General features: G+C 33.5%; 2 protein-coding genes across 2 annotated transcripts; both read left to right on the forward strand.

Annotated features, from left to right (window-relative positions):
- The first annotated feature begins 3,871 nt into the window (after window positions 1-3,871).
- On the forward strand, window positions 3,872-5,893 carry LOC133035533 (uncharacterized). The gene has a single exon (XM_061111376.1). It carries the CDS (start codon window positions 3,872-3,874, stop codon window positions 5,891-5,893), a length of 2,022 nt encoding a protein of 673 aa, XP_060967359.1.
- A 411-nt stretch (window positions 5,894-6,304) lies between these two features.
- Window positions 6,305-10,305, forward strand: LOC115709538 (putative disease resistance protein RGA3). The gene is made up of 5 exons (XM_061111377.1): window positions 6,305-7,366; window positions 7,786-9,405; window positions 9,594-9,633; window positions 9,721-9,751; window positions 10,065-10,305. Exons 1-5 carry the CDS (start codon window positions 6,539-6,541, stop codon window positions 10,303-10,305), a joined length of 2,760 nt encoding a protein of 919 aa, XP_060967360.1. The 5' UTR covers window positions 6,305-6,538.
- The last annotated feature ends 904 nt before the right edge of the window (window positions 10,306-11,209 follow it).

An 11,209-nucleotide genomic window follows, 5' to 3' on the forward strand; every position in this document is an offset into this window, starting at 1 on the left:
ATTTTATGAATAATTTTATGAAATTTTATGAAACTTAATTGCTAAATAAAATATTTAACCTATCTTAATGTTTGAATATTTCTAAATATATCTAGCACTATAAAAGGAATTTATGTATAGCATTTAAATCATACAAATCCAAATTAATTGCATTAAACATAAATTTGTCAAATAAATACAAAATAATACAATTAATGTATGATAATTAATTAAATGCAAATTCCTTAATATGAAATTAATGGCAGATTTTTCAAAATTAATTTAGACAATAAATTGCAGAAATTTGGTAATATATAATTAAATGCACAAATTAGCACAATTTTTACATGCCTAAATAAATCATGTAATAAATTACCAAATTTAAACAAATTTCCATTTTCAATTTATACTATATATATATGTATTAAACAAAAATGGAAAATTAACTAAATGCAATTTATTGACTAAATTAACACAAAAAATAGGAAAATAATTAATATTCCAAATAAATAAAAATTTATAAAAAAAATTCGGAATTTTTCCCTTTTTTTTTTTTTTGAAAAAACCACCTTTGCCAAATGATATGTCGTTTTTGCAAAAGGCAAAAACGACACGTCGTTTTTTACATTCTGAAGTGAGCAGAAACCATACAAAAACGACACGTCGTTTCATTCACCAAGAGGCTGCCTCAGAAGACGAAACGACAGCTGAAATGAAGCCTTTCAAACGACACGTCGTTTTTGTCAAACGACACGTCGTTTTTTGACAAACGACACGTCGTTTTTGACAAACGACATGTCGTTTGCGTCGTCTTCTCCAGCCAAACCGGGTCGAATTTGACCCGTTTTTCTGCACGCGGGTCCGTCGAAACCGACCCAAACCCGATCGGAAATTGCGTTTCCGACGACCAAATTGCGTGTTTTCAAATCTAAAATGTTCTAAATCAAATAATAAAGAGATCCACATAGATTTTATGCACGAAAATACGAAAAAATATATACTTTAATATCACGAAATTAATCGGGTCCGAAAAAATTTTAACCGAAAAAAATTTCCATCCTTAAGTTTTTTCAATAGATTTTCAATGCTTAGATCGATCTATAATACTATACGAATATAGTAATATATTTAGAATTCGAAATGAACACCGAAAAAAATGAAAAATGGAAAAAACAGAACAATGGACCGATCGTGATTATATATATATGCACGTATATATATGCATGTATATATCACATAAATAAATGAAAATGAATATTATGATTATTATTATGTGATAAAACATATATATAATATACAATATATATATAAATATATATACATATACGTAAATATACAAAAAAAATAAATAAAAAATATATATACATACTGTACGTTGTACATGAACGTATTATATATATAAATTTATGAATAAATGTATATATGTATATGTGTATACGTATGAATTTTATATATATATTTGAGATTATATGAATATGAGTATATGTATATATACGAACCGAACATAACAAATATATATATATATATGAACAGTATATGTATGTATATATATATGAAACTCAAATAAAATCAAGGCAGAGATAAATCCGCTCTGATACCAACTGTTAGACTATATATATAGTGTATGTAATGTAGCATATACAAATGATATGAAATGCGGAAAATAAACTCTAATCATATCAATAATATATGCAATGAAAGGATCGATGTACCTCCAGCCATTGATCTTTGAGCTTCAATCCCTACGATAGCTTCGGTATTGGAGTTCGGGCTTCCTCGCTCTCTCAACTCTCTTTAGATGGAATTTGCTGAATGAAATCAGAATGAGTGAGGAGTTCGGGGACCGAGACCCTATATTTATAGGTGAGATACTCCATCAGTATCTGCGCCACATTAATTGTTAGAATATTTTGACAATTAATTCAGGAAATCAAATCAGGTAATGAATATAGAAATCTGACCATATATAGAATATTACATAATTGATTTTGTCCAGATTCAATGAATATAAAATATTTATTTATCAGAAAATCAATTATTTATTTATTTCCTTAAATAGAAAATCATTTACTTAATTAGAAAATAACTTCCATATATAAAATATTCTAATAGTTAAGTCTTCTCCCAATCGATTTTCATGAATTGCAGTTATGATGTGTTGTTTTCACAAAGATTGTTGTTGAAGAATCGAAGTTCTTCAATCTGTTCAAAGGTGACTTGAATTGTTCCTTGAGTTTGGTGCTATTCCATGGCCGGACACTAGAGCAACATTAGCCATCAATGGCAGAAAGTCCTACTCTGATACCATGTTAAAGTGACAAATTTGAAGCTAAAAAGAAAAGAAGACAAGAAAAGATAAAAAGAGAGAGAAAGAAGGAGACAAAGATTGAAAGAATTGGAGAAGAAGAACTCAATTCTGATGTTCAACAGTCTGAGTATATATAGACAAGAGTTTGATCAAGAGCTTGATCTTAAGCTAACTTGTAACTAACTTTACAACCAACAAACTAAGTGACTTTAGTCATTGTATCAATCAATGTTGGTATTCGGTCATTTTCAATTATTGGACATGTTAATAAGACGCACAAACACATGTACAGTCATTTTCAGTGTTGCTATAATATAATATACACCACCAGACACATATACATAATACTAGGGCTGAACATTTCAAGCGAGTTCAACCCGAACCCGAACCGGTAAACCCGCAAATTTTTTTTTTGAAAAAATATTCGGGCGGGTCGGGTTCAACCCGGTACCCTTCGGGCGGGTTCGCGGGTTGAGTTTTTAGGAATACCGGGTTTTGGGTTGAACCCGCCAACCCGCAATTTAAATATGTTATATATATTTTAATTTTTTTATTACAATTTATATATATATTAAATTATTAATTGAAAAATAAAAAATCCTAAACTTTTTTAAAAATTTAAACTCTCAATTTTTTTTTTAATTTTTTTATAAATTTATTTTCTTAAATAATATAAATTAAATATATTTTATATATAATTTTTTATTAAAATTTTATATATATTATATTAAATAATTTATATTCTGAAAATATATAATAATTTTTTAATAATATATATAAATTTTATTTTTATTAGTTTTGAATAAAAAATTATTTTTTTTAAAGAATTGATCGAGTTGATCAGGTCAACCTGCCAACCCGGTCAATCCGGCCACCCGAAACCCGCCAACCCGTGACCCGCCAACTCGCCAACCCGTGCCCTATTCGGGTTCGGGTTCGGTTTTATTTTTTTGAACCCGAAACCCGTGAACCCGAAACCCGCGAACCCGAAACCCGATAAACCCACCCGATGTTCAGCCCTACATAATACATGTACATGTACATGTACAGTTGACTTTACGAAAAAAACACGTGTACAGTTGTACACAAAGTAAATAAAAATGAAATAATAATAATATTGGCCAATAATATATACACAAGAACATATAAAATTTTGTTCTTAGTACGTATAAGCATAAAAAAAAAATTGGTCTTTTTTAATTATTTGATAGATTAAGTTAGTCTAAACAAACCATGCAAATAGGACAAACATCCACTTATAAAGAAAAATATTTGAAAAAAATAAAAAAAATACTCAAATAATTATCAAATCTCTTTCTTGCTTATGTATGAAAAAATTGATCATTTTGTTGGAATGTTCAATAAAAAATATTTAATCTCAAACGTAAACTCAAGTGGAAGATTTGATTAAATAGTTGACTTTCTAAGCCTTATTAGTTTGGCCTAAACACATTAAGATTTGATTCCAGTCTTTCAGGTAATCATATTTTTGAATATGAACATTTCTTTTGTACTTCTTGTTACAGTATGTAACTCATATGATATGAACTAATTTAATAAAAGGGTTATTGCAGATATAAGATAATGGGAGATGAACAATCACAATCACAGAGCTTGGGAGATGAGCTATGGGATTCATGGAATCTTCGAGCTTGTCTTATAATAAGCCTCTCCCTACAATTCTTTCTGTTGTTTGCTGCTTTTTTGAGGAAAATATGCAAATCCAACTTCATACACTTGTTCATATGGCTTGCCTACACCCTATCAAATTGGATTGCTGCTTATGGTCTTGGTCAAACTGTCAGAAAGCCAACTAGAAATCTCCTTGATCCAAACAAAAGTGGAGACCTTTATATGTTTTGGGCACAGTTTCTTTTGTTGCATCTTGCTGGTCCTGATAGTATTACAACTTTTTCAACTGGGGATAGTGGAGTCTGGTTAAAGTCACTCACTGGACTCATTTCTCAAGTTTTGGCAACTATTTATAGCTTCATTCTCGTTGCAATTTCTAGAAAGGATAAGCTATGGTTCCCAACAATCCTAGTGTTTGGGGTTGGACTTATCAAGTCATGGGAGAGGGTTATAGCTCTGCTCAATGCAGGGTTTGATCAATTTGGAGAAACTCTTTTACCAAAACCAGATCCAGGTTGTGACTATGAAGAAGCTGTTTCAACTTACTCAGCAACAAGGGGTGTACAAGTTGAAATGGAACCACATAAAAAGATGGCCTCAAATTATAACAATGAGCAAGAAATTTTGTTAGGCTGTGATGAGAAAATAGATGAGTTGAAAGTACTAAAATCTGCACATTATTTCTTTGAGAAGTTTAAGATACTCTTTACTGGTTCATTTTTGAGCTACCAAACTCGAGAAACAAGCCGCGATTATTTTCTTCAGTGTAGAAATTCAACTGTTGCTTTTAGATTGATTGAGTATGAACTCAGCTTCTTGCATGATCTTATGCACACCAAAATGTCTGTGTTACAGAACATGTTTGGATACATTCTTAGGATTGTTTGTTTCTCCTCTGTTTCGGTTGCATCTGTGTTGTTTCTCTTAACAGATAAACGCGGATATACTGGGTTTGATGTTGGACTTACTGAAGCTTTGCTCTTGGGAACCATTCTCTTTGATGTCATCTCTATAATTATGCTCCTATTTTCTGAATGGGGCATCCTTAGAATCTCATTGGTTAGATATCTTACTCCATCATGTATTTGGAGAAGAAAGAGATGGTCAAGATCAGTTTTCCAATACAACATGCTCAACTACAGCTCATCTAACTGGTTTACACAACTGGTCTATAAAGTGTCTAGATTTTTGTTGACAATAACAGGATCCGTTGAAAAAATGAGAGCAATGATGTCTTCCTCCTTAGTGACTGTCACCAAAGAAAAGGAAGACTTCATTTTCAACAAGCTTAAGATGTTATCTTCAAAAGTAAAGGATTTAAAAGTTGCTAAAGAAGCTTGTTCACAAAGAGGCCTTTTGGCCCTTTTGCAGCATAGTAGAAGCTATTCTAAACTTGAATGGAGTATTAGAGAATTCCAATATTTGGAGAGCCTTCTTCTATGGCACTTAGCTACTGAGCTTTGCTATCATAATCTTAGTGAGGAAGAGCAGAAGAGAAATGAGTATGTTGGTATTTCTCAGCTTCTTTCAAATTACATGTTTTATCAACTTGTTGTCCAGCCTACTTTGCTATCCCAAGAAATGGGAAATTTCTCCATAGTACTACAAGACACTCAGGCAGAGACAAGGAAGTTTTTCAAGAAACACTCGATTTCAAATCATAAGGAAGCTTGTGAAAAGTTGAGGTTAGTAAAAACGCCATACAGAGCGGCTGTTGTGAAGGGAACCAAGAGCAAATCTCTGTTGTTTGACGCCTGCATTCTCTCGAAAGAGCTTCAAAATCTGGAGGAGCAGCAGTGGGAGTTGATGGCTCAAGTGTGGGTTGAGTTGATGTCTTATGCAGCCATTAATTGCAGCCCGGCCACACATGCACAGCAGCCTAGTAAAGGCGGGGAGCTTTTGAGTTTTACTTGGTTACTCATGTATCATTTGGGTTTAGGAACACAATTTTCTGACCAGGTACCACATGGTTAAGGAAGGCATGTTACTCAAAATTTGCTAGTTTTAATTACTGCTCTTGTATTCTATCAATTAGATGTGTATTGTTTTCTTATGTTTTGAATGAATATTATTAATCTTTAAGCTTTCACTTGTTTAAAACGTTCTCCAAGTTCTTTTAAATTTCTTTTATACTATATTACAAATTTCTTTAACAATAAGTAAATAATGAAATATTTGTATGAAAATTTCAGCCACTAACAACATTTCCAAACTGAACAATTTTAATCTAGGTGTTTGCTATTAATTTTAATATTAAATTTAGTTTGATTGCTTTTAAATTAATATTATCTTAGTGTAAACTCAACAATTTAATTAGACTTGAATCAGTCTAACTACAGTTAACCAATCTAATTCAATTACCAAACACCATATTTTAATGTCTTTATTAATTATTGTTGACTTATCCTTTTCATAAATTACATATATAATATAGGGAAACTCTGTTTGTTTTCGTCGTATTTGCATGATTCATGTGTATTTATTCTCAAAATAATATGTTTTTATTAGTTTTTTTTTGGGTCTATTTTAGTAATAATTCGTTCAGTTTGCATGGATTATTGTGCTTAACTAAAAAAAACCAAAGTTTTACTAAAGAGAAAAAAAGTACCAATCACTCTGATGGCGGAAGGAAACCTTGTGGGCGTTGTTGATCGGATTCAACGATTGTTGGAGTGTTTAGATTTGAAGGATATTACAGAAAAACAGAGACTTGATGAGATTAAGAAAGATTTTTCAATGCTACGAGGTTCATTTGATGATGCAGAGTTGAAGAAGAAGCTTTATAGTGATAAGTTACTATTAAAAGATTCACTTGCTGATGTTGATGACTTACTCACAAAAATGTTGGCACTCACTTGGAGAACACGCCACGTGTCAGCACCCAAAAAGCTAATCATGATGATGAAGATGATGATGAATACCACCACTACTTTCTTCAACTCAATCTCTTCCAAAATGGACAACGCCATGCAAATCGTGAAACAGCTACAAAACTCATCGGTTCCAGAGGCAGAGGCAGAGGCAGAGGCAGAGGAAGAGCAGAGAGGAAATGTTGGTGGAGAAATTATAGTTGTGGGGAGGGATCATCACCTAGCACAAATCACAGAAAAGTTGTTGAAGAAGGATGATGATGATGTTGAAGACAAGAATTTAATGGTGATTCCAATTGTGGGTATTGGAGGAGTAGGCAAAACAATAATTGCTATGCTCATTTGTGATGACCAAAGGGTAAAATCACATTTTGATCTTACAATTTGGGTGTCTCTTGGTGTTGCCTTTGATGTAAAAGCCATTATGAAACAAATTATTTCATTTATAACACATAATTACCCAACTATCTCTGATTTTAAGGAACTGCAAGCTCTTGTTTTTTCAGAAATAAGGCGAAAGCGATTTCTCCTTGTTCTTGATGATGTCCCGCCCAATGTTGATGAACAATCATGGAAGGTACTGTTACATATTTTACTCAAATTAATTTTAAATAATTTATATGTGTCAAATATTTTTGTTAGCCAAATTTTGAAAAATCTTCTTATTATTATGAAAAAGCTTTGGAATGTCTTGGTGCCCAAATTTTTTTATTCTATCTCAAAACCAATAGGTGATGAGTGGAGTAGCTCATGTTGTTATATATATGGCTCAATACTTAATAATTTATTCCATGTGGGACAATATTCAGAATACTCTGTATGTGTGAGAGAGAGAGGAGTGTGTGGTCAGTGGGTGTGTGAAAAAAGAGTGAGTGTGAGTGTAGTGTAATCAGAGTAAGGAAGAAGTAAATTGAGATAGTGTATACTGAGTAAAATTTATTTATTTCACTTTTTTATTATTTTGCTGCGCTTAAAGTTTATTATTTTTCGGAACAGGTGCTAACAAGTGAGATACTATCAGTTGGTGCAAATGGAAGTAGAATTATTGTAACTACTCGTCATACAAAGGTTGCAGAGATTACTGGTAAGAACCAACTATATCACTTAGAGGAGCTACATGAAAAGGAAGCTTGGTTACTATTCCAAAAAGTGGCTGTGAGAGAAGAAGAAGAACTAACTGACCCGGAAATGATTGAGATTGGACAAGGAATTGCGAAAAGATGCCGCGGAATCCCTTTCCTCATAACAGCAATAGGAAGCTTATTGCGTATTAAGAAAACAAAACAAGAGTGGAAATCGTTTTTCCATGAGTTTTCAATGATAATAGAGACTGAAAATAATGCATTGGCAATTCTTCAGTTGAGCTATGATTGTTTTGCTTTGAAAGATTGTTTTGCTTATTGTGCAATTTTCCCAAAAGATTATGAGATTGATGTAGACACACTCATAACTTTGTGGATGTCACAGGGGTTTATTGTTATTACAGAGTCAGATCAAGATCAGGACAATAATGAACAACAAGATCTTGAGAGATTGGGTTATAAGTATTTTGTGGATTTACATGGAAGATGTTTCTTTCATGAAATTGAGCAAGATGAGTTGGGTTACGTAAAAAAATGCAGAATGCCTAACTTAATGCATGATCTTGCTAAACAAATAGCTGGGAAAGCTTATGTTACTTTAATCTTAAAGGAAGATAGCATTGATGATGCAACACTTGTTCGACATGTATCATTTGATTTTCATTTAGATTCATCATGGCAGATTTCAATCCCATCTTTTGACTTGAAAAGGATTCGAAGTCTGTTTTCAACCTTGAAAGAGCTGAGGCTTACTAATTTGCCAAAACTAAAGGGATGGTGTAAAGATAATTCATGTGAAAATGCTACATTTAGTTGTCTTTCTAGATTGGTGGTTGAGGATTGTCCTTGTCTCATTTCCATGCCTCTGTTTCCATGTTTAGAAGAATTACTAGTGCTCAAAAATACAAGTTGGGAGCCATTCAAACGAACTGTGACAACAGCAATAGAAGAGAAAAGAGCTCTAACATCTCAATTGGAAGTGTCATCATCATCACCATCTAGTACTCTCACCAAGAGCAAGTCACGGAGAAGCCCTCGTCGAACAAAGTCATTAAATATGAAACCAAAATCACCTTCTTTTAAAAAAGTTTCTCGACCAAAACCAGTTTCTTCCACAGTTGCTCTTGACTCCACATTGAAGACACCAGTTCCAGCTCCACAGAATATTTCATCAACAACAACAGTTACTCCTCTCTCGAAATTGAGGACACTACATATCATTGACATGCCCAATTCTGATCCAAATATGTGGAAGTCCCTTCACAGCCTCCGTTCTGTGACATTGGATAATGTTGCTGACATAAATGATTATCTTAAAGGAGGACTTAGACAAGTAACCAGCCTGCAACAACTCCATATTTTGCGGTGTTATAATTTAGTGGAAATCGAAAGTTGGATCGATGACTTTAAAGCTCTCAGCAAAATTTCAATCAAATTATGCCCCCAGTTAAGAATACCACATGATAGAATTGACCTCATCACTTCCTCAAATGTGAAGGTTGAGCACTGCCCTCGTGTTACTCACATTGAAAGAGTACTTCAAGATCAGTTACATATGATAGTTTGATAAAAATATCTCCTGCCTATTTCAGGTACTTCTAATCTTATTTTTCTTTGTTTGTTAATTCACATTTTGAGTAATGGTGAGTCTGAGTAATAGAGAGAAATCTTGTGTAAAAACCAGAGATGCTGAGATAAACCTCTGAGTTTGTATTACTATAGCCTCCTTATACTGTGTCATTCTTTGTTGAGTTCTGTGAAGGTATAAATATTCTAGTATTCATTGTTTTCTAAATTGAGATCTCATACCATAGAATTGTTATAAATAATACTTATTCTTGCTTCTTAGGTTTGGTTGTGTTGTGTGGCTTAACTGTTTGGTTTGTATTTTAATTTCTGATGAAATTGTATGTATATTATGATCATAGTTTGTAAAATTGTTGATCGCATTTCAAATGTGACTTCATACTTGGAAATTATAACTAAATGAGTTGTTCCATTCTAACTGGATCTCTATCTAGTGTTATTGCTGCTCTACATAATATAAGATGCTTGAATTGAATCCCTTATGTAAGTAAGAGAGAGAAGCCGAAAGTAAAACATTAAAACAACAAATGGGAATGGGCAAAACAAACAAGATGATTTTGTAATCATCAGTAGTGTTTTGGTAATGCATCACATATTTCTCTACAGTGTACATGATAGTGAGGCCCAACTAGAAAGCCCACTAGCTATCGATATTGGTGTTTGGAAACAAAGCATCAAGAGTGCCATAGAGAATACAGCCCAGGAGAAAGGTTCGAACCAACCAAACCTTTCAACCAACGAAGGAGCTGCTGTCCCAGAAGTCGTTAGAGAGGGTCCTGAGCGGGTGAGCCGAGTTCGTATGAAGCCGAGTTGGCTCCGAGATTTCGTAATGATGGAGCGGCGCTGAAGTTTGGCTAAGGATCAGCTAAATGTAGTTATTTTGCTATTTTATTTCTGCTGGTTTTTTCAGAAACATATATAAACAATTCTCATGTATTTCTTTTTTTTTATGAAATGAATTAGACAGTCTAGCTTGGAGACTTGTCCTGTCTCGAAGAGGACTTCCTTTGCTATCAATTGGTGCTTTCATTGTTCTCCTTGGAAATGAAGAACGAAGAAATTGCTGCTTTATTCGAAGATATGAAGAAGAGTTTTGATGCATTCTCTACAGCTAACTTAGGGAAATATGCTGAAATGTTAGAACAACACAAAGCGGAGACGAAGGAGACATTGTCGCAATTACCAATCGGTTCTATTCCAGTTCCAATTCCACAATCGCCATTAACGGGTGGGAATTCTGGGATAGCTGAGAACCGTTCAGTGCCCCGTCGATCAAATGCTGAAGAGGATTTGCGTGATGTTAACTTCCTCATCAAAAATCTCAGAGTCAAGGTAGCAAGATTTGAGGGTTCTAACGTTGAAGACTGGATCTATAAGATCAATAAATTCTTTGATCTACATCAAGTTGATTATCATCTGCGGTTGACAGTGGTTCCGTTTCATTTAGAAGGGGTTGCATCTAAATGGTTCCAATGGATGGAAAAGAGTGGGTCATTTGTGGATTGGGACTCTTTCCTCACTGCCTTGCAATCACGATTTGGGGCTTCCGTCTATGATGATCCACTGGGGAGAATCTCTAAGTTGACTCAAACAGGTCGAGTGGCTCAATTTCGTGCGGAATTTGAAGATCTGATGACACGAATAACAGGTGTGCCTGACCATTTATTCTTGAATTTCTTCATTTGGGGACTTAAGTTGGAAATTAGAAGGGAACTGTTGTTGTCTAAACCAATTGATTTAGCTGATGCTAT

This window comes from Cannabis sativa, chromosome 3 (genome assembly GCF_029168945.1).
Source record: "Cannabis sativa cultivar Pink pepper isolate KNU-18-1 chromosome 3, ASM2916894v1, whole genome shotgun sequence".
Lineage (NCBI taxonomy): Eukaryota > Viridiplantae > Streptophyta > Magnoliopsida > Rosales > Cannabaceae > Cannabis > Cannabis sativa.

Excerpts from the sequence above, each read along its gene's own strand:
- LOC133035533 (XM_061111376.1), top strand. The coding sequence starts at position 3,872 with ATGGGAGATGAACAATCACAATCACAGAGCTTGGGAGATGAGCTATGG.
- LOC115709538 (XM_061111377.1), top strand. The coding sequence starts at position 6,539 with ATGGCGGAAGGAAACCTTGTGGGCGTTGTTGATCGGATTCAACGATTG. Across the intron at positions 9,406-9,593 it reads GTGTTACTCACATTGAAAGA|CCTCCTTATACTGTGTCATT; the intron begins GTACTTCAAGAT and ends GTATTACTATAG. Across the intron at positions 9,752-10,064 it reads TTGTGTGGCTTAACTGTTTG|TGTACATGATAGTGAGGCCC; the intron begins GTTTGTATTTTA and ends ATTTCTCTACAG.